This window comes from Nerophis lumbriciformis, linkage group LG17 (genome assembly GCF_033978685.3).
Source record: "Nerophis lumbriciformis linkage group LG17, RoL_Nlum_v2.1, whole genome shotgun sequence".
Taxonomy (NCBI): domain Eukaryota; kingdom Metazoa; phylum Chordata; class Actinopteri; order Syngnathiformes; family Syngnathidae; genus Nerophis; species Nerophis lumbriciformis.
In genome coordinates this window covers 15,830,001-15,857,500 of record NC_084564.2, presented here as the reverse complement: position 1 = coordinate 15,857,500, position 27,500 = coordinate 15,830,001, and the positions used below count along the sequence as shown (strand labels likewise).

Genomic DNA, 27,500 nt, shown 5'->3' with positions numbered 1-27,500 from the left:
CGGTCTACATAAAGTCATGTCCACACAGATAAGACCTTGTGTGTCCACGCTAACATGCCTACTTCAGAAGCCAGCTTTTTTTTTTTTTTAAAGCTTTTCCACTCATTGTGAGAACCAGCATCCTCCGCTGTGAACTTTGGATTTTGGTCTATTTCTTTTGTCAGAGTTACACATGTCTTGGGGAGAAATACTGTACACAAATGTCATGCATAGCAGACATGCCAAACACAATGAAGAAGACCGAATTGCGGATGTTCCAGTAAGACAAGATGAACATTTAATTAATCTCTTCCCGACACTTAAAGGCCTACTGAAACCCACTACTACCGACCACGCAGTCTGATAGTTTATATATCAATGATGAAATCTTAACATTGCAACACATGCCAATACGGCCGGGTTAGCTTACTAAAGTGCAATTTTAAATTTTGCACGAAATATCCTGCTGAAAACGTCTCGGTATGATGACGCCTGCGCGTGACGTCACGGATTGTAAAGGACATTTTGGGAAAGCATGGTGGCCAGCTATTAAGTCGTCTGTTTTCATCGCAAAATTCCACAGTATTCTGGACATCTGTGTTGGTGAATCTTTTGCAATTTGTTCAATGAACAATGGAGACGGCAAAGAAGAAAGCTGTAGGTGGGAAGCGGTGTATTGCGGCAGGTGTTGTGCCGGATAACGCACCCCCGCCGTACAATGCACCCCCTGACTGGTGTGCCGGATAACACAGCCGGTGTTTCATTGTTTACATTCCCGAAAGATGACAGTCAAGCTTTACCATTGGCCTGTGGAGAACTGGGACAACAGAGACTCTTACCAGGAGGACTTTGAGTTGGATGCGCAGACACGGTATCGTGAGTACGCATGTAGCTGCGGCTTCCAAACATTTGATCGCTTGCCCGTACGTGCGTGCCGCTATGTGCATGTCACGTACGTAACTTTGGGGAAATATATGTGCTGTATGAACTTTGGGGAGGTGAACGGTACTTTGGGCTGTGGGATTGAGTGTGTTGTGCAGGTGTTTGAGTTGTATTGGCGGGTTATATGGACGGGAGGGGGGAGGTGTTTGTTATGCGGGATTCATTTGTGGCATATTAAATATAAGCCTGGTTGTGTTGTAGCTAATAGAGTATATATATGTCTTGTGTTTATTTACTGTTTTAGTCATTCCCAGCTGAATATCAGGTCCCACCCGCCTCTCACAGCATCTTCCCTATCTGAATCGCTCCCACTGCCCTCTAGTCCTTCACTCTCACTTTCCTCATCCACGAATCTTTCATCCTCGCTCAAATTAATGGGGAAATCGTCGCTTTCTCAGTCCGAATCGCTCTCGCTGCTGGTGGCCATGATTGTAAACAATGTGCGGATGTGAGGAGCTACACAACCTGTGACGTCACGCGCATATCGCCCGCTACTTCCGGTACAGACAAGGCTGTTTTATCAGCGACCAAAAGTTGCGAACTTTATCGATGTTCTCTACTAAATCCTTTCAGCAAAAATATGGCAATATCGCGAAATGATCAAGTATGACACATAGAATGGACCTACTATCCCCGTTTAAATAAGATAATCGCATTTCAGCAGGCCTTTAACACAAATCACATTTTTTAAGTTAAGTACCCCTAATAGTCACACACACACACACACACACACACACACACACACACACACACACACACACACACACACACACACACACACACACAAAGTGTGGTGAAATTACCCTCTGCATTTGACCCACCCCCTTGTTCCACCTCCTGGGGAGGTGAGAGGAGCAGTGAGCAGCAGCGGTGGTCGCGCTCGGGAATCATTTGGTGATTTAACCCCCAATTCCAACCCTTGATGCTCAGTGTCAAGCAGGGAGGTAATGGGTCCCATTTTTATAGTCTTTGGTATGACTCGGCCGGGGTTTGAACTCACGACCTACCAATCTCAGGGCGGACACTCTAACCACAAGAGAATAATTGTAGTTTTACATGCAGAACACAATGTGTAGATAACATATAAATGATGTTGGCGAAGACCACAAGGATGCCTGTTTTGTAAACCTACCACTAATTTCCTAAATTTATATTAAACTGTATGTTTGGCACCCCGATGGCTCATTTTTCAGTCGTATTCTATCATTATTATTATTGTTATTATTACTATCATTATTATCAGGGGTGTCCTGATTCGATGTTCATATCAGATACCGGTCCAATAAAAACAATGATATAACCTGCATCTAAAATCACAGATAAAATCTCCGATACTTGTGCAAAGCTAAATAGCCATTTCAAATCTAAATGTCCTCCAATAAGCACACAAGCTTGGTCTTTTCTTGTGTTTTAGTCAATCCATTAACAAACATGGTAGGCTACTATGAGCTAGCAGCTACACAACAGTTAAGCACACAATAGCACTCAAGCTAGACATACGTAGGAGCGCCATAAGTGGCTGACTCGTTGGCGGTCCCGTCTTGTCCCCCTTGTAACGTATGTCTACTCTTAGTGGGACTGTGCCAAAAATTTTATTTCAGTTCTTATGTGTCTTGTACATGTTAAAGAATGGACAATAATAAAGCATCTTGAATCTTGAAGTGTCCTTAATTAAGCACCATTGCACTCTAAACCATCACTATTGTCAATATAAACAAGTATCAAATAATTACAGTTGCATGTAACTTATATATCCATCCATCCATTTTCTACCGCTTATTCCCTTCGGGGTCGCGGGGGCTGCTGGAGCCTATCTCAGCTACAATCGGGCGGAAGGCAACACAGATAGACAGACAACATTCACGCTCACATTCACAAACTAGGGCCAATTTAGTGTTGCCAATCAACCTATCCCCAGGTGCATGTCTTTGGAGGTGGGAGGAAGCCGGAGTACCCGGAGGGAACCCACGCAGTCACGGGGAGAACATGCAAACTCCACACAGAAAGATCCCGAGGCCGGGATTGAACTCACGACTACTCAGGACCTTTGTATTGTGAGGCAGACGCACTAACCCCTCTTCCACCGGGCTGCCCGTAACTTATATATATTTATTAGAAATGATCCAGTAACAAAAGTGTCCGCCTCATTCAACTTACTGCGATATGCGCTTGACTTGACGGGCGACTGCTGCTATTTGGGATACAACACATCTCAGACGGCAACAGCAATTGATTGATTGGTTAATTGAGACTTTTATTAGTAGATTGCACAGTACAGTACATATTCCGTACAATTGACCACTAGGTGGTAACACCCGAATACGTTTTTCAACTTGTTTAAGTCGGGGTCCACGTTAATCAATTCATGGTAATAACATTTGGAGAATACGGGTATCGATCCCACTTCCTCTCGCACGCGCTCTACCATTTGAGCTAATTTCACTAATGCAATGTTGAGCGACAGTTTTGGATAAGCCCTGGAAGAACGGCAGCCTGGTGGGATATGTTTGTCAACGAGTGTGTTGTGTCAGAGGAACGGCTTAAGAACTTTCGAATGTCCAGGTCAGCTGTGATTCTACTTAGCGAAAAAGTTTGTCCATTTGTTAAATGAGAGACAACGAGAATGCGGGCCCCCGTGGACAAGGGAAGACTACAAAACATAGCAAATGCATTTGGACTGGCAAAGCAGACTATCAGTTATTGTCCGCGATGTATGTCGAGCGGTTACTCAACGTCTAGTTTTGTACTCCGTAACTATTGTGAAGCCATGAAGTGGTTGCGGCCGTCAAGTATGACCGCCAATTTCAGCGCTTACATTGAGGATGCATATATATATATATATATATATATATATATATATATATACATATATATATTTACGTCCACATACCAAAAAGGCCTGGGTCGGATTTGAAAAAATTCGGAATTGCAGTGTTTACATTGGCATGAAAGAAAACGGTTACAAGTCACATATGGGCAAAGAAAAATCGGAATTGACCTGCAGTGTAAATAAAGCCTTAGAAACACAAATATATTTTTTCTCATTGTGAATTTTTTATTGTATATATTTCGTGGCTTTTTATAGAGTTGGTAAAGTCAGAAAGTGCCTTTTGACTCGCCTCATCCTCATCGATTGTCAGCATGTCTCCTGGCGGCAGACAGCAAAGCGACAGAGACAAAGGGCATTCTTGGCATTAATTCAGCGCTCAGGATCCTTTCACATGCAAAAAAGCTGGACGGCGTACTGGCAAAGAAGGGTGGTGGGGGTGGGGGTGGGGGTGGCTTACGCTGACAATTACAGACGGACCCTTCAGACTGATTGACAAATGAAAGAGCTGAAATAGCCTCCATTTAAAATGGCCGGTCGCCAGAATGGAGGGATCACCTCCAATATCTGGTCTCAAATGGGAAGCGCTGGGAGATGAGGGTGCAGCATGGGAAATGGAGCTCACAATTGTGAAGGGCCGTTTAAAATGACACGCGCAGAATAGCCGTTGACGGAGGCTTTAAAGTTCAAATTCAATTGAGATAAAGCTTCTTGGGTTGATTTGCATCCGAATGTCCTTTGGCCTCTATCAAAAAACACATTGCACTTAGGACCCATTTGCACTAAGCCGGATAAGGTTATCCAGGGAAAATCACACCTAAACTTATCCGTGTCCACACACAACAATGCCACCGTTTAAGAACCCCGCCCCACTCCGCAACGCGACCTAGTACACATGCGCGGAAAAACTCCCAAAAAAGCGTCCAACCGCTCCTCGCTCCCCAGTAGATGACTTTACTTCACTGTGAAGTTATCTAAAAGAGCTATATTGTAAATAGTTTGCTGTGCATTTTACATTTGTTTGCTGTGTTTTGTGTGCAGGTTTTTAAATGAAAAGTTATCTCCTTTGCATAAAATCCAGTGTTGTGGTATTTCAATTAACTAGAATCCAGTGTGCTGTGGGGCTCTATTATAGTGAATCACACCTGAGTAGAGATGTCCAATAATATCGGACTGCCGATATTATCAGCCGATAAATGCTTCAAAATGTAATATCGGAAATTATTGGTATCGGTTTCAACAAGTAAAATGTATGACTTTTTAAAACGCCGCTGTGTACACGGACATAGGGAGAAGTACAGAGCGCCAATAAACCTTAAAGGCACTTCCTTTGCGTGCCGGCCCAATCACATACTATCTACGGCTTTTCACACACACAAGTAAATGCCATGCATACTTGGTCAACAGCCATACAGGTCACACTGAGGGTGGCCGTATAAACAACTAACACTGTTACAAATATGCGCCACACTGTGAACCCACACCAAACAAGAATGACAAACACATTTCGGGAGAACATCCGCACCGTAACACAAAATAAACACAACAGAACAAATACCCAGAACCCCTTGCAGCACTAACTCTTCCGGGACACTCCAATATACACCCCCCGCTACGCAGAAGAACGAAGAAGAAACATGGCGACGACAAGTAAAAAGAAGAAGTACGCTTGCAAGTTCCAAAATTATTATATATATATATATATATATATATACATATATATACATATATATAAGAAATACTTGAAAATATATATTATATATTACTTTTGTGTTTGTATATTTAATTATGAATAGTTTCATACTTTTTTATATTATTTGATTGTTTTTTTTTTAAATATTAAATTAAATACCACTATTAAATTTAAATAACTAAAAGGAAATACATAAAATGTGCAAAAAATGTGACAAGAATACGATTGACTTTACAATTTTGGTGTGTTTAAAACCACTGTACTAAAAATGGTAATTTCGCCAAAGGAACAATTGATTCCAGACATTGCGTCTTATCATATCGATTTTTTGGGGGGCATTTTTTAAGCACTTTAGTGTTTTGAAGACATTTCTGCAAAAAATGTGAGTCTCTCTCAAGTTTTTTTAACCAAACTCAACCGGCGGCCGGATCTGGCCCGCAAATGAATTATATATGGCCTATGTGGCCTATGGTCTATGTCTATGGATGATATTTGATTAGTATTAGAACCGGCCCGCAGCCCACAGCCGCCTGCTGCTGTTTTGCACGCACAAATACTCCATCAGTGTTGGCGCTAGGAATTTTCAAAATGGGGTCCCAGGGACCCCATCAAGTCCCACACTTTTTTGTAAGAGTTTTGAAAACAAATGATAAATGTATGCATTATCCTGTTGGATCTCACATTCTATATTGTATTTTGGAAAAATACTTAATTCGTTAAAAAAATAATACAAAACACATTTTTATGCATATGTAAATGTATTCAGTTATAAACATTCAATCATGCATCTAAACTTTACTGCTGCCGGTATTTTTTTCTATATTTTTATTGTAATATTTTCAGAATGTGTTTGTTTTATTTTTGGGCCAAAGTAAGACAAAGAAAACAATCTGAAGTTGTCTTACAGTTTAAATCTGTGCTTGTGCACAGATTTCCCTCCATGCGGCCCCTGAGCTAAAATGAGTTTGACACCCCTTAGACCAAGGGTGTCAAACTCTGGCCTGCTGGCCCGCCTTGTAATTTCACTTGGCCCGCGAGGCGATAACAAATTAACACTAGAGCTGGCCGGCCGATCATATTCAGCGGCGGTGCTGCGGTACACCCCTAATTTTCATACTTGCCAAACCTCCCGGCCCCAACTTTCAGTGCCCCTCACGAGAATTATAACGTCCTCTTTTCGTCCAGTCCAACTAGTGCTGGCCCAGTTACATAATATGTGCGGCTTTGACACGCATACTTAAGTGAATGCAACGCATACTTGATCTTCAGCGTTACTGAGGGTGCCAGCATAAAAAAAAATTAACATTGTTAGAAATATATGCCACACTGTGAACTCACACCAAACAAGAATGACAAACACATTTTGGGAGAACACCCGCACAGTAACACAACATAAACACAACAGAACAAATACCCAGAAGTCTTTGCAGCATTAACTCTTCCAGGATGCTACAAGGTGTGTGTGTGTGTGGAGGGGTGGCAGGGTTTGGAGGTAGCGGGCGTGTATATTGTAGCGTCCAGGTGTTGTGCACCCCCGGCGTAGAATGCACCCCCTGACGGGAGTGTTATATCAACTAAAGCCCACACATAAAGTTTCCACGTGCAAGATTAAATCTATTTAAAAAAGTTATTTAATAAGAAGCCAAAAGTGCAAAAACAATAATGTTCGTGTTGGAGGAGTTGTGAATGAATGAAATATGAAATCCATGCTGCAGTCTGCAGGTGTACCTAATGTTGTGGCCCAGCAGCGACATTAGGAAGAGTTAGTACAGCAAAGGGTTCTGGGTATTTGATCTGTTGTGTTTATGTTGTGTTACTGTGCGGATGTTCTCCCAAAATGTGTTTGTCATTCTTGTTTGGTGTGGATTCACAGTATGGCGCATATTTCTAACAATGTTAAAGTTACTATACGGCCACTCTCAGTGTAACCTGTATCGCTGAAGATCAAGTATGCATTGCATTCCTGTGTGTGTGCGTACTGGAGCCGCACGTATCTTATAACTGGGCGGGCACGTTGTTAGAAGGGATGAAAAGCGGACGTGACGTCAGCTCGTAGAAGACGTTAAAAGCAGTGCCTGTAAGGCACGCCCCCAAGACTGTGGAATACGAGAAATAATGACTGATGAACACCTTCGTTCGATAATGAGGGTTGCCTCAGCTCAAAGCCTGAGTTCTGACATTAATGAACTAGTATCCAAGAAAAGATGCCAGGTATCTGGCTTGGGCACATCAGATTAGATCAGTGTGTTGCAAACTGAGCAGTTTAAAGTCCTGAATGGTTGGTTTATTCATCATTTTATTTTAAAATGTATTAGCCTGTGGAAAAAGTTAATGTTGATACTTACCTCAGAAGGCTGCAAATAGAAAAGAGGCATTCAATTTTTATTTAAATTGTATTTGATATGCCATTGATATTTTTTAATTTCTATTATTATTATTTGAAACTCGATTTTGCATGTCACTATAAAGTTATATAAGTCTTGCTTGTTCAATATTTAATGCAAAACTTGTTTGGGTCCCTATTAAAGGGTTCATTTGTTGAACCTTGGCCCGCGGCTTTGTTTAGTTTTAAATTTTGGCCCACTCTGTATTTGAGTTTGACACCCCTGCCTTAGACGGTCATCTGTATGAACATGGAACGTGGATACAACACAACTGAAACAAAAATAGCTGCTGTCGTTTGCGTGATAAATTCGATAGCGCCTCTTCTGCAAAAGTGTACAGTTACTACATTGCTACAACAAGCTAGGGGAGGGGCACTCTGCGTCCATACGACAAATTGTAAACTATTAAGTATTGAGAGCGGACATTTGAAAAAAGCGCTTCAAAGACAAATGGTTTCTTTAATGGAGAGAGGGATGTGAGGAGAAATTCATTTGCGGGATGACACTCTGCTGCAGTCCCTCAGCACAACCCCCTTGAGAGAGAGAGAGAGAGTGTGTGTGTGTGTGTGTGTGTGTGTGTGTGTGTGTGTGTGTGTTCTTGTATTTCTATCCTTCTTGAGACGCAAGTACCTTTCGTATGAGGAGGTGTGAACAAGTTAGGACATAAATCATGGTCCCAATATGGGAAACCATTGCATCTAATAGAGAATGTCTCATTTGCACCCCTGGTGGTGAAATCTATCAAAATTAGGGTGGTCCCAAAAAGAAGGGAATTTTCAAATTGACCATGTGTCGGTTTTAAAAGTGCTCCCCCTCTGGCCAACATATGCAATAACAAGTGTGTGTAAGAAATTGAAATGCACCCCCTTTGGCCACAATTGAAAAAAATATATATATATTTCTGTTTCTGTTATATTGCAATATTTTCTCGTGAAATTATGACTATGTAAAATTATGAATTTTTAAATCAAAATTTCTCATATAAAATTCTGACTTTTATCGCAATATTGACAATTTTTTGGTTGTTCTTGTAAAACAGTGAACTTTTTTGAATAAAATTATGACTTTTGTCATAATTTAGCTAAGTAAAATTCGGATTATTATTACATTGTCGGCAACATTTTAAAGTTTTCTTATAAAATTACGACTCTTTTCATAAAATTGTGAAAATGTCAAGCTTTTCTTGTTAAATATCGAGCAAAATTCCAACTTTTATCATAATATTGCACAAATGTTCAGTTTTTATTGTAAAATTTTGACTTGTTTTGAGTAAAATCACAACTTTTATTATGATACTGCCAAAAAGTTTTTCTTGTGAAATTGTGAACTTTTTCTTGTGAAATTCCAACTCAACAACCTTTTTTTGCATTTGCATAGTATGTATATATTATTAATGTTGTACATACAAATCTTTATAGATCTAGAAAGGGTGGTCCTAAAGAGGTAGGCATTTTTCGGAGGTCTCAAGAAGATAACAAATACAAGAATGTGTGTGTGTGTGTGTGTGTGTGTGTGTGTGTGTGTGTGTGTGTGTGTGTGTGTGTGTGTGTGTGTGTGTGTGTGTGTGTGTGTGTGTGTGTGTGTGTGTGTGTGTGTGTGTGTGTGTGTGTGTGTGTGTGTGTGTGTGTTGGGGTGAGAATGAATGAGAATCAGGGTTAAAAGACACAGAGATGCCCGTGTCGTGTCTCTATGGAAATCAATAAACTGCGACGCGCATGCACAGCACACCATTTCAATTTAAATGTCATTTCTTCCATTTAAAAGCAATAATGTTGGATTTAATGACATTTTCATTGTTTTATAAATGCCCGAGTGTTTTCATTCAACTGCAAGCTGAGTTAAATCAAATTGTAGGAGAATAGATTCTTCCCATGTTTGATAATGAGGTTGTCTAATGAGGGTTCCAATTTAGAGGCTTTGTGACGTTCCATCTTCTCACCCTCCCATCACAAAAAGTGTGTGTCTCCTAAAAAAAAAAAAAGCAACACGAGGGCGCAGGCTGGAGGTGAAAACACAGTGGGTGCATGTGAAAAAAGGCGCTCATCCAATTTCAAGCCTCAGAGCAACAGCAAGAATGAAAGATGAAAAATAAGGAGAACAACAGGGTACCAGCCGAGGCCTCCTTGGACACATTGAGTAGTGTATACTGATGATAATAAACGCTCCTAGAGCCGATTCCTCATCATTAAAAGATAGCCTGAGGGTGGATGGAGCGTGATGAGGAAGTGTGCAGGTCTTGTGGACCACTGTGTAATTAAATGGCGGCAGACTGGAAGTAAGAGACCATAAGCGCCCCCAGGATACAGGAGAGGAGGAGGGGATACTGTGGCACGCTGTAAACAATACAGAGAGCCACAATTCTGCCCAAACAAGGATGGCTGACAGTTTTTTTTGTTTTCTTTGTTAAGGTATTACTAAATATACTCATCTTATTTTAATAGCAGACAGGAAAATACACCTTTTTTTTAACTACAGTACAATGCATTTAAGAATTTCCTGAATTATTTTGTTTTTTAATAAATTCATACTTATATTACACAAGTTAAATGCTGTCATAATTTATTTTATATATGCATCTAAGATATTTTAAAGGGGAACATTATCACAATTTCAGAAGGGTTAAAACCATTAAAAATCAGTTCCCAGTGGCTTATTTTATTTTTCGAAGTTTTTTTCAAAATTTTACCCATCACGCAATATCCCTAAAAAAAAACTTCAAAGTGCCTGATTTTAACCATCGTTATATACACCCGTCCATTTTCCTGATGCCAATACAAACAAACATGGCGGAAAGAACAGCAAGCTATAGCGACATTAGCTCAGATTCAGACTCGGATTTCAGCGGCTTAAGCGATTCAACAGAATACGCATGTATTGAAATGGATGGTTGTAGTGTGGAGGCAGGTAGCGAAAACGAAATTGAAGAAGAAACTGAAGCTATTGAGCCATATCGGTTTGAACCGTATGCAAGCGAAACCGATGAAAACGACACAACAGCCAGCGACACGACAGCCAGCGAGGACGAATTCGGCGATCGCCTTCTAACCAACGATTGGTATGTGTTTGTTTGGCATTAAAGGAAACTAACAACTATGAACTAGGTTTACAGCATATGAAGTACATTTGGCAACAACATGCACTTTGAGAGTGCAGACAGCCCAGTTTTCATCAATTAATATATTCTGTAGACATACCCTCATCCGCCCTCTTTTCCTGGGGGTCTGGCGGCAGATTTCTTTGACTTTATCGTTGGAAATGCATCTGCTTTGAGTGTCGCAGGATATCCACACATTCTTGCCATCTCTGTCGTAGCATAGCTTTCGTCGGTAAAGTGTGCGGAACAAACGTCCAATGTCTTGCCACTTTTGCAACTTTGGGCCACTGGTGCAACTTGAATCCGTCCCTGTTCGTGTTGTTGCACCCTCCGACAACACACCGACGAGGCATGATGTCTCCAAGGTACGGAAAACAGTCGAAAAAACGGAAAATAACAGAGCTGATTTGACTCAGTGTTTGAGAAAATGGCGGATTGCTTCCCGATGTGACGTCACAATCGCTCCGAGGGCGAATAATAGAAAGGCGTTTAATTCGCCAAAATTCACCCATTTAGAGTTCGGAAATCGGTTAAAAAAATATATGGTCTTTTTTCTGCAACATCAAGGTATATATTGACGCTTACATAGGTCTGGTGATAATGTTCCCCTTTAAGTCTAAATAGATTCATGCTATCTTTACGGTATTTAAGATATTTTTCTCAAAAAGAATATTAAAAAGAAAATCTGACTAAAATCTGCAAAATATGTTACAAAGACCCTGTTAAGATTAAACATATATTACTCACTTAATAATTGTAAATAAATAAATAGACTCCTCTTCCTCCTATCCAGGAGATCGCAAAAAGCCGCTGCTTGACCAGGGCTCAGAAAATCTGCAAAGACTCCTCCCACTCCCACCAAGGACTGTTTTCACTGCTGGACTCTAGAAAGAGGTTCCGCAGCCTCCAAAGCAGAACCTCCAGGTTCTGTAACAGCTTCTTCCCTCAGGCCGTAAGGCTCTTGAACGCATCATGATTAAATTATCCCCTCAACTCCCCCCAAAATGGATTAACTCGCTGGAATAAAAAAGACAATATAATATACATCCATAAACGTGGACGCATGTGAAAAAGTGCAATATATTTATCTGTACAGTAATCTATTTATTTTATTTATATATGCACCTTTTTGCTTTTTTATCCTGCACTACCATGAGCTTATGTAACTAAATGTCGTTCTTATTTGTACTGTAAAGTTCAAATTTGAATGACAATAAAAAGGAAGTCTAAGTCTAATAATTGTAAATAAATTCTCATCATTTTCATATAATTTTTATAATTAAAAAAAATGAATCCATCCATCCATTTTCTACCACTTTTCCCTTTTGGGGTCGCGGGCGGTGCTGGAGCCTATCTCAGCTGCATTCGGGCGGAAGGCGGGGTACACCCTGGACAAGTCGCCACCTCATCACAGGGCCAACACAGATAGACAGACAACATATTTAATTAAAATCTGCAAAGAATGTTCTAAGGATCTTGTTGAGATTTCAATGTTTGTTTATTTACATTATGAAATTATTTATATATTTAATTATGAATAGTTTCATACTTTTTTATATTATTTGATTTTTTTTTTTATATATATATTAAATTAAATACCACTATTAAATTTAAATAACTAAAAGGAAATACATAAAATGTGCAAAAAATGTGACAAGAATACGATTGACTTTACAATTTTGGTGTGTTTAAAACCACTGTACTAAAAATGGTAATTTCGCCAAAGGAACAATTAATTCCAGACATTGCGTCTTATCATATCGATTTTTTGGGGGGCATTTTTTAAGCACTTTGGTGTTTTGAAGAATTTTCTGCAAAAAATGTGAGTCTATCTCAAGTTTTTTTAACCGAACTCACCGGCCACCAGTGGAATAGCCCATGATGAAAAAGAGAGGATCTAAAAGGGAACCTTGAGGAACACCAGTGGTGTAACTACAGAAGTTGAACAGATGACTACTGACTGCATCTGAGGTAAACAAGCGAGAGCAAAACCTTAGTTGCATAAATCACATTCCGGGAAAAAAATGTAACGCTAAAAAGAGAGAACTTAAAGGGGTGCCTTTAAGTGCCTTTACCATGAATTGGTTTACGTGGACCCCGACTTAAACAAGTTGAAAAATTTATTCGGGTGTTACCATTTAGTGGTCAATTGTACGGAATATGTACTGAACTGTGCAATCTACTAATAAAAGTTTGAATCAATCAATCAAAAAGCCTTGAGGAACGCCTCGGTTATGTAAATCACAAGTTTGGACCCAAGTGTTGTATGTTAGTTCGCAAAGGTTAAAATGTCAATGCAAAGTTCTGCCAATGTGTTTACAGTGGTCCAAGTTCCTCTATAAAGCAGGAGCATTATCATGTTTTTAGGAATTTGATGCAAAAATGTCTCCCAAGTTTTGAACTGAACTCGATGGATAGCCCTGTTCTAAGGTAATATTATTATTGTGTTCATTGTGTTTATCTCCATCTCAATTTTCCACCAGAAAAAGTCCAATATTATTCATTAGTAAAATGTTTTAAGTCTATATTTTTCAAAACATATTTCAACAACAAAATATACAATTATTTTTTTAATTTTTATATATACGGTATAAAAACAATGTGTTGACATTTTTAGACTATATTTCAAGTTGGACTTTTGTCATCAGTAAAGAGCTTTGGTGTTTGCTTTGCCAAGCTTGGTTGCCAGTGAGTTTTGGACTTCTCTCTCACAGACTGCAACTGATGCCAAAATTGGACTTCATGCTTCATTAGATTAGCGACGACCTTCAGCTATCGGCGGAGACGAAGTGCTGATTCTGACTTTTTTTTTTCCAAAGGCAGCGCTATTGAGACGTAAGAAGTCTAGTCAGTGCTGAACTAAAATGACAGTTTGATTTGTGCCGTGTTGTCCGTTGCAAACAAAGAAGACACGGCAGTAGCCAAGGTGTCAGATATGGTTCTTATAGTGCCGACTTGAGTTGTCCCGATACAAATAATTTAGTATCGGGTACCGGTAACAAAATTATTTCGATACTTTTCGGTACTTTTCTAAATAAAGGGGACCACAAAAAATGCATTATTGGTTTTATTTCAACAAAAAATCTTAAGGTACATTAAACATATGTTTCTTATTGCAAGTTTGTCCTAAAATAAAATAGTGAACATACAAGACAACTTGTCTTTTAGTAGTAAGTTATCAAACAAAGTCTCCTAATTAGTCTTCTGACGTATGCAGTAACATATGTCATTTTCCATTCTATTGTTTTGTCAAAATTATTAAGGACAAGTGGTAGAAAATGAATTATAAATCTCCTTGTTCATTTACTGTTAATATCTGCTTACTTTCTCTTTTAACATGTTCTATCCACACTTCTGTTAAAATGTAATAATCACTTATTCTTCTGTTGTTTGATACTTTACATTAGTTTTGGATGATACCACAAATTTGGGTATCAATCCGATACCAAGTAGTTACAGGATCATACATTGGTCATATCCAAAGTCCTCATGTGTCCAGGGACATATTTCCTGAGTTTATAAACATAATACAATTTCTTTTTAAACGAAAGAAGATGTGATGCCAAAAAATATCGACTAGATACCTTACTGTACTTGGTATCATTACAGTGGATGTCAGGTGTAGATCAATCAATGGCGTTTGTTTACATGTTGACGCCGGTGAGCTACGGTGTGTAGTGAAACATGTTTAGTTATTCCTCGTCCTGCAGGGATGATACTTGTAAGAAACTCACTTTGTTTGTCGCCATGGAGGTGAGGATTAGTGATTTAGAAGTAGCTAAAACACTGCAGACAGCGGCTGGACTTTAGCCGGTATCTAGCTGGCCATGTGTTAAAGCACCTCTTCCTGAGGGCGTTTCAGTGTTATAACTTCAAATGCGTCCGTTCTCCCTTTTCTGTCTACACACTGTGTCTGCTTGTAAGTACTCCGGGATTGTGCCCTGCCGAACATGCTCGTCTGCTCGTAAACCAGCAATGACACAACTGTAGTGCGGGTGGGTGTGGCGGACCGGTACTTTTCAGAGGCGGTATAGTACCAAATATGATTATTAGTATCGCGGTACTATACTAATTCCGGTATACCGTACAACCCTAGTGCAGACGAGGAGTGCACTGTAACCGTACGCCATCGTCACGGCTCGGTACAGACCTCGGTTTTAAGGCCACGGTTCAGTAAGTCAAAACTGCTCAGCTTTTGTATAAACAGCTTTAAAGATTTTGAAAATAAATAAGCGCAGACCATTCCTTACGGAAGTCAGCACAGCGGAGGCGCTTCCGTTCTCCCGCGGGCCCCGTCGCCTTGACAGAACCCGTTATAGACTTCCTGGGCCGGTCTTGCACAATTGGTTGTGTAATTTAAAAAGGTCAGCGTGGCTCCTGCGTAATTCAATGCTCTCGCGGTGCCGTATTAACCACATATTTAATCACCCCCGGGCTACAGAGTGCGAGCTGAATACAGAGTGGCAAGCATTGCAGAAGTTATGCCATATTTCTAAAATGGAGTTACTTTAATGCCCCTTTCGGAATTGTAATGATGATCAAGCCTATTTGTCACCAAAATGATAAGTCAAGGAGAGCTTAAGTTTGAATTTACGCACTTTACTTCTGGTCGTGCAAATGTACCACCGAGTCATTAGTGGAAGATCCAATCAATCATCACTAGGCCAGACAAGCACTTAATTAGATGCTTTGGGGGGAAAAGGACAGTCTAATGGTTCAATATGTTTGTGGGTAGCTGAGCAGATGATGCTATCTGGGAAAGCAGTCCACAGAAGAGATAAGCGGTGATAATAACAATAAATACTTCAGGATGCTAACATTGAGAATCCCCTCAAACAAAAATAAGAAGATCGATGCAAGAAAAACACGATTATATAAAATGTGTGATAATGTAACGTTGAGACAAGTTGGATTTAGTAAGTCAAAAATGTACAACACTCCTAAAGGGGAACTGCACTCTTTAAAATGTTGCCTATCATTCACAATCATTATGAGAGACAAGAACACACATATATCTTTTTTGGAGGATTTTAAAGATGATAAAATACACTTGGAAGATGCAGCTAATGGTAGTCACCGTTCAAAACCCTCCATCAATGTTTTATATACACATTGCAAGTCTATATATAATGTACCGTATTTCCTTGAATTGCCGCCGGGTATATAGTATGTGCATGCCTAGAATTACCGCCAGGTCAAACTCGTTTCGCAAAATAATTAGCGCATGCTAAGCATTACAGGATTAACGCCGGGTCAAACTCGTTTCGCTAAATATTATTTTTATTAGCGCATGTCTAGAATTTCCGCCGGGTCAAACTCGTCACGTCACGAGTGACGTGACGTGTCATCATTTTGACGTGACGACATTTTGACGTGACGTTACCTGTCATCATTTTCAAAATGGAGGAGGCTGATTTCAATCATTTAAAATCGCATAAAGGGAAGAATATTAAGAGCTATTCAGTAGGATTTAAGGTCCAAGCTATTGAATATGCTAAAAAGAACAGTAAGCAGCTGTGTTTTATTAATATACCGTAGCTGCGTGTGTCAAATATGAGTCATTAAATGACTCCCGCCTCCTGGTGGTAGAGGGCGCTGGTGATCCTTCTTGCGACTACTCGGCTGCAGAAGAAGTGACAACAAGCAGCAACAGTTAGCAGCGATCGTTTATTTTTTCCTCTCGCTTGCACTTTTAACATGGAGGATTACATATCTAAAATAAAACAGATTTCTAAACTGGACTTTCAATTGAAGCAGGAGGTAATAATTAAAGGAAGATCTCCATCGAGACAGAGAGACTTTTAAAACTGAAGAAAGATAAGGAAGTATATATTATATAAACAAGTTATCGATGCTTTTGGTCAGAAAGAGCTGCGCATGGACTTCATTTATAAGTAAAGGTAAGACCATAATAACGTTGTTTTTGTTGAATGTGCTTTTCATGATGGTATTGTCGGAGGCAGATATTTACATATATCCGTATTTAAGTGTTACTTCTTTAATTTCATAATCATATTACAAAACAGCTAGTGTTTTTCTTCCAATTGTGGTCTTTTGGTTGTCTGCAAATACTGTGTGCTAACCTTGGGTATGGAATGTAAGAAAGAGAGATACTCCTTCTTATCTATTCTTCTGTCCAGGTGCGGAGGACAATGGGCATGTGTTTGGGCTGGAAAGACAAGACAACGAGGGTGGGAGGGAGAGAGACTTTATAGAAGAGAAGGTTTCCATATTTTAGAGCAGACCATCTTAGCTGCGCGATTGAATGTTCTATGCTGGACTGGTCTCATCATATTTGCAAAGCTTTGAAAATATATTACAAAATACCTATTCTGTCCCTGGTGGTTCTTTTACTCAGCTTTAAGTGTCGTAAAGAGCTTGGGAGCGACGACCAGAAACTTGAATTCCCTGGGAGGAACAACTGGTCCAAACGCAACAGTATCCTTACATCACACTCAAAGCGCAGGCCTTAATTTACCGCATGCCTTTGGTAAGCGCCGGAGTGAGAAGAGGTTTTAAAATAATTAGCGCATGCTTGCATTTACCGCATGCCTTTGGTAAGCGCCGGAGTGAGAAGAGGTTTTAAATTAATTACCGCCCCGGCGGCAATTCAAGGAAATACGGTAGTAACAGACATGTTCATAACAATATGTAATATGTACAGTGTGTATTCTTCGGCACATTTATTTCCGTTTCCACAGCAGCGCACTTCCAACAATGTGGGTTTCTACTTTCAGATACAAACGCGAGTGTGTTCTAAACATGGCAGACTTGGTAACAAACAACAAAGACGACCATTTTTGGACAAATGAGGATTCACAACCTTATCTTTTTGAATCTGAATGTATGGAAGATGAACTACTGCTTCTAGAAGTGAGCACGAAGGAAGAGTGAGACGTTGGAGCAGATAGGGTGAGGTGAAAGTGAATTGAAGCTGCAAAATGTGGAATTTGAAGCAAAGTTATTTCGACATAAATGGAGTGCTTACCCATAATTAACCGGGAAAAACGTCCCTGGCCAGCTGGACCAAACGCACAACTGTCCGTCGAGTGAGTCACACTTTAAATATTGATCATGATACACGCAGTACGTCATGCATGTTATTACAACTACACTACATACACTGTCTGGCTAGCTGTTTACAGATAAAACATGAAATGTGGGCTAGTACCTTACAGATATTGTAATATAATTGTTCATGTTTTTCAGTCCTATCGCATTGTGTTGTGCATTACAAACTCAAATGTGTTTCACGCTGACGTAGAAACTAGTTTATCTCTTGCCGTTGTTAGCTTCTATGGCTAATACCGTAGCATGTCGATTTGTTATTACGCTTGAAAAAGAGTTCCTCAGTGTTCGCTCTTACAATAACAATGTTGCTACAGTTTGGTTATCATACAGATTACGGAATGTATGTTTTTTAATGCAAATTTAAAGTAATTTAGAGGTACAATTGATTGCTCCCATTAGCTGCATTATTAGCCACAAATAGTTTTTATTGTTATAAAGCGAAAAAAAACTTCATCTTCTTGTCTCTTATAAACATTGTGAATGAGAGGCAAAATTCCCAAAAAGTGCAGTTCCCCTTATTTGTAAATTAAAGTATGGATGTCCCGATACAACTTCCACACGTCCGATACAATAACGATTGATGGAGCCTTGAATGTTGACGGGTACCGATATCATCAAGAATTATACATACTTATGATTCTGTAGTGTGGGATGTTAAAAATGGCTAGATCAAATAAAGTTAGTCAATCAGAGAACAATAGTAGGTATGAACAACACTAATCTATTAACTGTCTGCAATGGCCTTACACTGTCCTTAAATTGAAGTGGTAATAGTTTTTTTTGCTGACACCTGTCGTCGGCAGTGACTTTTCAAAGATTCTGCCATGTGTTTCTCATATTTTGCATCATTATTTTTTGCACCCGAACACTAATCAGAGGCAGGTGAAAATAATCAGCACCCATGCAACCAAGAAACACAAACCCAGGGGTGCTGAAATAGAAGTAAACAAAACATGATGCGGTCAACGGATCATCACAACTCTACTCTCATTGTGCTGATGTGTAATTACCGTATTTTTCGGACTATAAGTCGCAGTTTTTTTCCGTAGTTTATGAAAGTTGCATAATGTTTTTTTCCTTCTTTATCATGCATTTTCGGCAGGTGCGACTTATACTCCGGTGCGACTTATACTCCGAAAAATACAGTACAATAAAGGCGTTATCTTCTGTTCTATTTATCTTCTATTACATGTTTTTGTTGATATTGGATCAGGACATACCTTATACTTCAAAGTGCAAAAAACGTGATGATGTCTAGTTTTTAAAGCTTTTTATTTTTTATTTTTTTACAAACTGCACACAGTTGTCGAAGTGCAGCTGACAGAAAAGGGGATCCAATTTTAGTCCACTTTATGTTCCATGTGGACTCAGTCAATATGATGGTAAGAAAAACTGAACCCGAAGCACTTTTGATCTTTTTTGCATTCTACAGCACTTTTTCTATACATTAACCACATCTAATGAGTAAGACCACTTTAAGGAGATCTTAATTCAAGCTTGGAGTGTTTACTGAGACACTTCTATTGGGCTGAAAACTCAGCCAACAGAAAATAAACTCAGTTTTTTACTTTTTATTTAATTTTTTTTTGTGGGGGGGACTCAAATTGTCTTTCTATTAGGTAAAATGGGACCTTGGTCAATATAATGTCCACACAAGGCAAACGTGAGCTTACAATCATTTGGGTTTAAATTGAAAAGGTTAAGCTAACCACTCTAAAAAAAATCCTGGGATATCCTTGTTTGGATAGCTTCTCGGGGGTTTAAGTTAACATTCATACACGTATGAACTGCTTTGTTCATATTGATGATAGAATATTGGAAGTAAAAACATTGCCCCTTTGAATTCAAACCTGCAACAAGAGTTTCTCCAATATGATATTTTACTCCATGAATACTGTCTGTATTTATCTATGGTGTCGTAAATCCTGTAGGTATTTATCAATGGTGTCATATATATTAGAGGTATTTATCGATTGTGTCATGAATACTGTAGGTATTCATCCATGGTGTCATGAACACTGTAGGTATTTATCAATCGTGTCATGAATACTGTAGGTATGTATCCTTGGTGTCATGAACACTGTAGGTATTTATCAATTGTGTCATGAATACTTGAGGTATTTATCGATTGTGTCATGAATACTTGAGGTATTTATCGATTGTGTCATGAATACTGCAGGTATCTATCCTTGGTGTCATGAACACTGTAGGTATTTATCAATTGTGTCATAAATATTTAAGGTATTTATCCTTGGTGTCATGAATACTGTAGGTGTTTATCCTTGGTGTCATGAATACTGTAGGTATGTATCCTTGGTGTCATGAACACTGTAGGTATTAATCAATTGTGTCATGAATACTTGAGGTATTTATCGATTGTGTCATGAATACTGCAGGTATTTATCCTTGGTGTCATGAACACTGTAGGTATTTATCAATTGTGTCATGAATACTTGAGGTATTTATCGATTGTGTCATGAATACTGCAGGTATCTATCCTTGGTGTCATGAACACTGTAGGTATTTATCAATTGTGTCATAAATATTTAAGGTATTTATCCTTGGTGTCATGAACACTGTAGATATTTATCAATTGTGTCATGAATACTTGAGGTATTCATCGATTGTGTCTTTAATACTGTAGGTATTTATCCTGGGTGTCATGAACACTGTAGGTATTTATCAATTGTGTCATGAATACTTGAGGTATTCATCGATTGTGTCTTTAATACTGTAGGTATTTATCCTGGGTGTCATGAACACTGTAGGTATTTATCAATTGTGTCATGAATACTTGAGGTATTTATCGATTGTGTCATGAATACTGCAGGTATCTATCCTTGGTGTCATGAACACTGTAGGTATTTATCAATTGTGTCATAAATACTGTAGGTATTTATCCTTGGTGTCATGAATACTGTAGGTATTTATCCTTGGTGTCATGAATACTTGAGGTATTTACCAATTGTGTTATAAATACTGCAGCTATTTATCAATGATGTCATGAATACTGTAGGTATTTATAACATGGTGTCATAAAAATCACATGTATTTTATCAATGACATCATGAATACTGTAGGTATTTCTTAATTATGTCATGAACACTGTAGGTATTTATCGATGGTGTCATGAATACTGTAGGTATTTACCGATGGTGTCATAAACACTGGGTATTTATTAATTCATGGTGTCAGATGCTCAAGAGTCAGACCAGCGCAAAGACAAAAGACATACGATGAAGACAGAACCAAACAACCAGCGAGCCATCTTACCTGCCACTAAGAGAGCCTCTTGACAGCAAACCAGTTTGAGTAGAACCATGAGGAGGAGGAGGAGAAGGGGCGTGGCCCCGGAGCACGTGCCACGCATGGTGCTCACTGTGAAGGCATCGCTGGGCATCAATCTGAGAAGAAGACATACATACAGGGCGTCAAAATTCTGATCAGATTTTACTGTAACTACTGCTTAGAAAGCAGCTATGGACCAAAACGTTCGAAGACCTTAAGAGGATCATAGAATACTACCCTGGTACCTTTGAGCTATGGAAAAAATGTCTCGGAAAACATGTTTATTATTTTGCGCGACAAGAACCTTAAACTGAACAAGACCCGTAAGTGCAATTGTATTGTTGTAACACTGTATGAATGTTGACAAAACCTCAATTATCTCAGTCTGAGAAGCTGAAAATGGCTGCAAATGAATTTCATTGCTCGACTTTGACGGAGCGTTTACAGGACCATACGCAAATACGGTGTTAGCTTTCACTGTTATGCTGATGCCCCTAAAGCTGACCAACACGCCTGATTCTAGTCACCTGGAGGCGTGTCTAAATCAAATTAAAAAATGGATGTACAGCAACTTTTTGCATCTTAACTCTAAGAAAACGGAAATGCTGATTATCGGTCCTGCTAGACACCGGCACCGATTTAATTAAACCACCTTAACAACCAAACAATTACACAAAGCGACTCAGTAAGGAATCAAGATATTATTTTCGACCCAACTCTCTCATTTGACATTAAGAGTGTTATTAAACAGACTTCTTTCATCTCTGTAATATCGCTAAAATGTGTTCCATTTTGTCCATGACCAACGCTGAGAACATTATTCATGCGTTCGTTACGTCTCGTCTCGATTTCTGTAACACATTATTTTCGGGTCTCCCTATGATTACAGTTGGTAGAAAATGTGACTGCTAGACTTTTTACAAGAACAAGAAAGTTTGATCATATTAGGCCTATACTGGCTCACCTGCACTGGCTTCCTGTGCACTTAAGATATGTCTGTAAGGTTGTATTACTTTCGTATAAAATACTTAACAGTCTAGCTCCAGCCTATCTTGCTGATTGTATTGTACCATATGTCCCGGCCAGAAATCTGTGTTCAAAGAACTCCGGCTTATTAGTGATTCCAAGAGCTCAAAAAAAAGAATAGAACGTTTTCTATTCGGGCTCCAGTACTCTGGAATGCCCTACCGGTAACAGTTAGAGATGCTACCTCAGTAGAAGCATTTAAGTCCCACTCACTTATACACCCTAACCTTTAAACAGGCCCCCTTTTTATGACAGTTGATCTGCCGTCTCTCTTTTCTGCTCTACCCCGCCACAGATAAGCTTCCACAGAAATGCGCTAGCTGCTCCATGTTGGAACCCGGGATGGACCACTGCTCTATGCATCAATTGGGGACGTCTCTGCACTGCTGACTTGTCTACTTACAAGAGGATCCACTGCTGGCCCCACTATGGACTAGACTCTCACGTTATTAACTGTATCCACTCGGCATCCATTGCACCGGTCACCCAAGGGAGGGTCCCCACATCTACGATCCCATCCAAGGTTTCTCGTTGTCCCTATCAAGTTTTTTCTTGCCCTGCTGTGGCATCTGAGCCGAGGGTGTCGTTGTGGCTTGTGCAGCCCTTTGAGACATTTGTGATTAAGGGCTATATAAGTAAACTTTGATTTATTGTTAACTGGAGGCAGGTGAGAAGTGGGTGTCAAATGCTTAGTGGGATCAGATCAGACATCTGCAGAAAAAACTGCTCACTGCGTGGGTTCGTGTGCAGCAGCTGCCTTGCAGTCATTCATTGCCCCTTTCTCCAACAAAGTGTCTTTCTCTTTGCAACCTCAAGACATTTATGAGGGGATCCAAACCTTACTACTTTGAGTTTTCTTGTAAAATCCCGTCAGTGGCCTACTTAAAGGGATGGATACCAAATTCAGTACTATTACTACTATGCGGTACTATTATTACTACTTATAGATACCGACCAAATTCCACCGGTTTTACCGGTTATCAATTCACGTAAAATCCAACGGTGCCATATTTAAATACATTTGTTGACTTCTTGTCTGGTTGCAGACTCGTCTGGGATACAAGCACTAAAGCAGCATCGTGTGTCAACTCAGTCAAACTGCCACTTGGTAATGTTGCAATTGTCCATGCCAACAAAGCAAGTATGCCTTAAAAAACACCCCAACGTACAGTAAGGCTCCACTTTTCGAATGCGTTAGCTATTTTACATTGGATTTGCCATAGACGGGCTACTGATTTGCATTAGCGATGTCACGTGGTGATTTCAACACCTCCAAAGTTGGTAATGAAAACTACAACTAAAATGCACGTTACAATCAAACGGCAAGTGTGTAATAAGTACAACACTTACAGTATAAGCACTGTTTAGGCCGCAACAAAAGACTAGATTTAGTTTAATGACAAAGACTACTCGCTGACTAAGCAACACACCGTAGCCTATACACTACTACCATAAAACATCTTTAAATTACAAATGCATGCAAAGTCTACTATGATACTTGCAAATTCAAATTCAGAAGTTTCCAAAATTAATATACAATAACTGCACAGCACAGTTATCAGTTCACTGTCAAATGCTAAATGAAAAACATTATTTTATTATTACAGTAATAAATATTTACAACACATGAACAGAAGTAATGAAAATTGGTACCAGTATCGATTCCCAGATACCAGGAATTGGTACCATATCAATTCAATTGTAAAAGGTGTCGATCCCTACCTTAGTGTATCTACATAAACCCAGAACTACTGTAACAAATATTCTCCCACTTAACACTCCTCCCAGTCATATTCTAAGGTTTGTAAACGTTCATAGTAAAACAGAGCAGCCATTTTAATGTTTATTTATGGGAAGGACGCACACCAACATTCTCTCATTTAGCACCTTTGCATCCAATCTTATCTTTGGCCCCTGAGTGGACCCTCTCCCTTTATTCCATCTCCCTGCTCTCAGAATTAGAAGCATTTTTGCAAAAGGTTGCCTATCAGATCCAAGCCACTGGTTAGTTCATGGCCACTGAATTGCCTTTCATCTTATCCCCTTCATTGTCAAATCCCAGCTGAGCTGTTCTATTGTGTGTTGTGTTTTGCACCATTTGCCTGGGACCACAGCAAGCATTTTTCAAAGCTAAATGTAGCAACTGAAAGACCCAAATCCAAAGACTCCATCGGACTGGTTTTCCTGATAATTAGATCAACACCGCAGTGGTCTGAGGCAGCGGATCTGATAAATATCCAATTACCAATCGAGAGATGGCAGTGACAAGCGGACCCTGATGGTGTTTGCTTTAGAAACTTCAGCGCTCGCTTTGCTGGACTAAGTTTAGAAACTAAATTTCACATTTGTTTTTACAATGAAGATATTAGAGATACAACACGTTTTTATTTAAATCCTTCAAGATAACTATAAGAGGGACATTCCACCTAAATGATGCCATTCACCCCCACAAGGAAATGAAATGATAATTAATAAATAAATGCATGATACAATTAATTTTTTAATAAGAAACGTGCCACGCATATTGATTTGATGGCTCATTTAATAAATACAATTTGAAATATTAATTTTAAACTACCTTGAACACTTTGGTATATTACTAAATTATGGAATGGCTTAAGCAAAGAAGTCGAACAAAGTACCGATATGATCCAGTTCAAGAAACTGTTCAAAGTGTTTACAAAGTACTAAGAAGAACAATCCTGATAAAAACCTTGAATCCTTCTGAAACATTAGATAATATTATTCATCTCATTTTGTGAATCACAATTTATCAACAACCATGTATTCATGAGAACCTTATGTATGATATATTCACTAATTGATCTAATATGTAGTTGTGTGTGTTTTCAATTAAAGCACAGAGGGTGAACAAACATATTAGAAAAGGGTAGAATTAAATAGGCTCTGCTTCTTCCTACTCCTTTTCGGACATGCTGTAATGAGAAACTGGAATTGTGTGATGTAACATACTGTAACTGTATGCATGTTCCAAATAGACTAATACCCTAACCATCATTTAACCACTTGAAAAATGGCATTAGATGCCTGTCGCTGCTTCCTAAAATTACATTTGATGAAATAATTATAATATTATCTTTCAGGAATTCTACACATTTTATATATTTGTGTTATTCGTTACCCCAACTATACATGTTCTAGACAAAAAATCACTTCATATTCTCTACTGCTCACTAGTGTTACCATATCTGAGTTACTGTGTAGAAATATGGGGAAATAACTACAAAAGTGCACTTCATTCACTAACGGTGTTACAAAAAAGATCAGTTAGAATAATACATAATGTTGGATATAGAGAACACACAAATCCTTTATTTATTGAATCAAAGATACTGAAATTCTACGACATAGTGAATTTGCAAACAGCTAAAATTATACACAAAGCAAACTATAACCTGCTACCCAAGAATATACAACAATTCTTCTCAAAAAAAGAGGAGAAATATAATCTTAGGGAGAAATGTAATTTAAAACATGTGTATGCACGTACAACACTTAAGATCTTCAGTATATCAGTATGTGGAATTAAATTATGGAATGGATTAAGCAAAGCAATCAAACAATGTACTAATATGATCCACTTCAAGAAACTCTTCAAACTTAAAGTGTTTACAAAGTACAAAGAAGAAGAACCATGATAAACATTCTGAATTTATTTAACTCATCCATTCTTTCATTCTTTCACTCACAAAATAATCTTACTTATCTCAACATATGAAATGTAACTTACTTCACCAATTATTATTTATTTACTTATTTTATTGTGATTACTTATGGAGTATATTGTGAATAAATTGAGAACAGGAAGTGAACAAAAGTTTTAGCAACTGTTATGTAAAAGAAAAGGGGTAGGATTAAATAAGCTCTGCTTCTTCCTACTCCTTTTCGAATATGTTGAAAAGAGAAACTGGAGATTGTGATGTATCATGTTGTATGCTTGCATGTTCGAAATAAACTCAAACTCAACTCAACTCAACTTTAAGTTCACAGCGGTACCTCAACTTACGAGTACCTTAACATGCGAGTAATTTGAGATATATGAACTGGCTCTCATGTATTTGTTATTCTTTAAATTGGGAGGATCCCTCGAGTTATGAGCATTTTCACCGCCGGCTGAAGTAATAATTACAACAGGTCTGTGCCCCTAAATTGGTTTCAGTTCATTTCAATGGGTGACACTGCTTTGAGATACGAGAGTTCTGAGTTACGATCTCGGTCCTGGAACACAACGTGGTCGTAAGTTGAGGTACTAATATATTTTCTTTAAAAACAAACAACAAAAAATTACTTCTACGGAGCTTTTTTGTGAATTTTTGTATCTGCCTGGCCATAGCCATGTTTGCACCGGAGACCAGCTGCTGGCTCTCTGCTACACCGGAGTCCAAGTGCGGAGACCAAAGGATTTGAGGAGGAAGAAACGGGGCTGTTCGGGATGGACGGGGCTGCATCGGACACTTCGGTCTCCCTGGACGGATTGTCCATCATTCGCCTGCAGACTGGACAATGGCCGAGAGCTCATGAGCAGCCTAAGACGGAGTCGGCCATCCCCCAACCCAGTACACAATGTGGGTGTTGATATGGTGTCTTGGTTTTGTTTTGGGTTTGTCGCTGCATGGTGAAATCATATGTGCGCAACCTTTATTATGTATTGCTCATTTTTTAGGTTTTCGTTGTTTTACTTTTGTAGCTGTATGTGGAAATGGTGCCACTGAAATGGCAGCTGCTTGCATTACTTCTGTGCTCTTTTAGTTTATTTTATGTCATTGGTGTACTTTGATGTCTTTTCTCCTGTTTTCATGTGTTTTACCTTATTTCTTGTAGAATTATTGTACCAACCACATAACTTCCCCATTGTGGAATGAATAAAGTCTATCCTCCTAACACATCGGCCCTGAAACATATGAGATATTCCACAAGTCACATGGCCCACAGAATGTTTTTCATCATTCAGATACCCTGCAGGCCTCTGAGAAGCCAAAAGTAAGTTATATATGTTTTCTGTATATTTGGTTAAAATCCCAGCACAGTCCTGTTACCTAAACAAATGTTTGTATGTTTTGTATATATATTTTTTGTAATCACTGTTACGTGCTTAGTGTCAACAAATTATTAGCACAAATGCCATGTGGCTATATTTCAGTACGCTAAAAACTCAGTTACTTTCAGTCCTGTCAC

At 39.0% G+C, this 27,500-nt stretch overlaps 1 protein-coding gene across 1 annotated transcript in view; it reads right to left on the bottom strand.

Moving 5' to 3' along the window:
- Positions 1 to 27,500, bottom strand: part of robo1 (roundabout, axon guidance receptor, homolog 1 (Drosophila)) — a 697,256-nt gene that overhangs the window by 557,270 nt on the left and 112,486 nt on the right. Inside the window, exon 2 of the mRNA XM_061972616.1 lies at positions 21,264 to 21,394. Within this exon, the coding sequence (XP_061828600.1) occupies positions 21,264 to 21,390 (127 nt within the window). The 5' untranslated portion in view covers positions 21,391 to 21,394. The remainder of the gene's footprint in view (positions 1 to 21,263; positions 21,395 to 27,500) is intronic.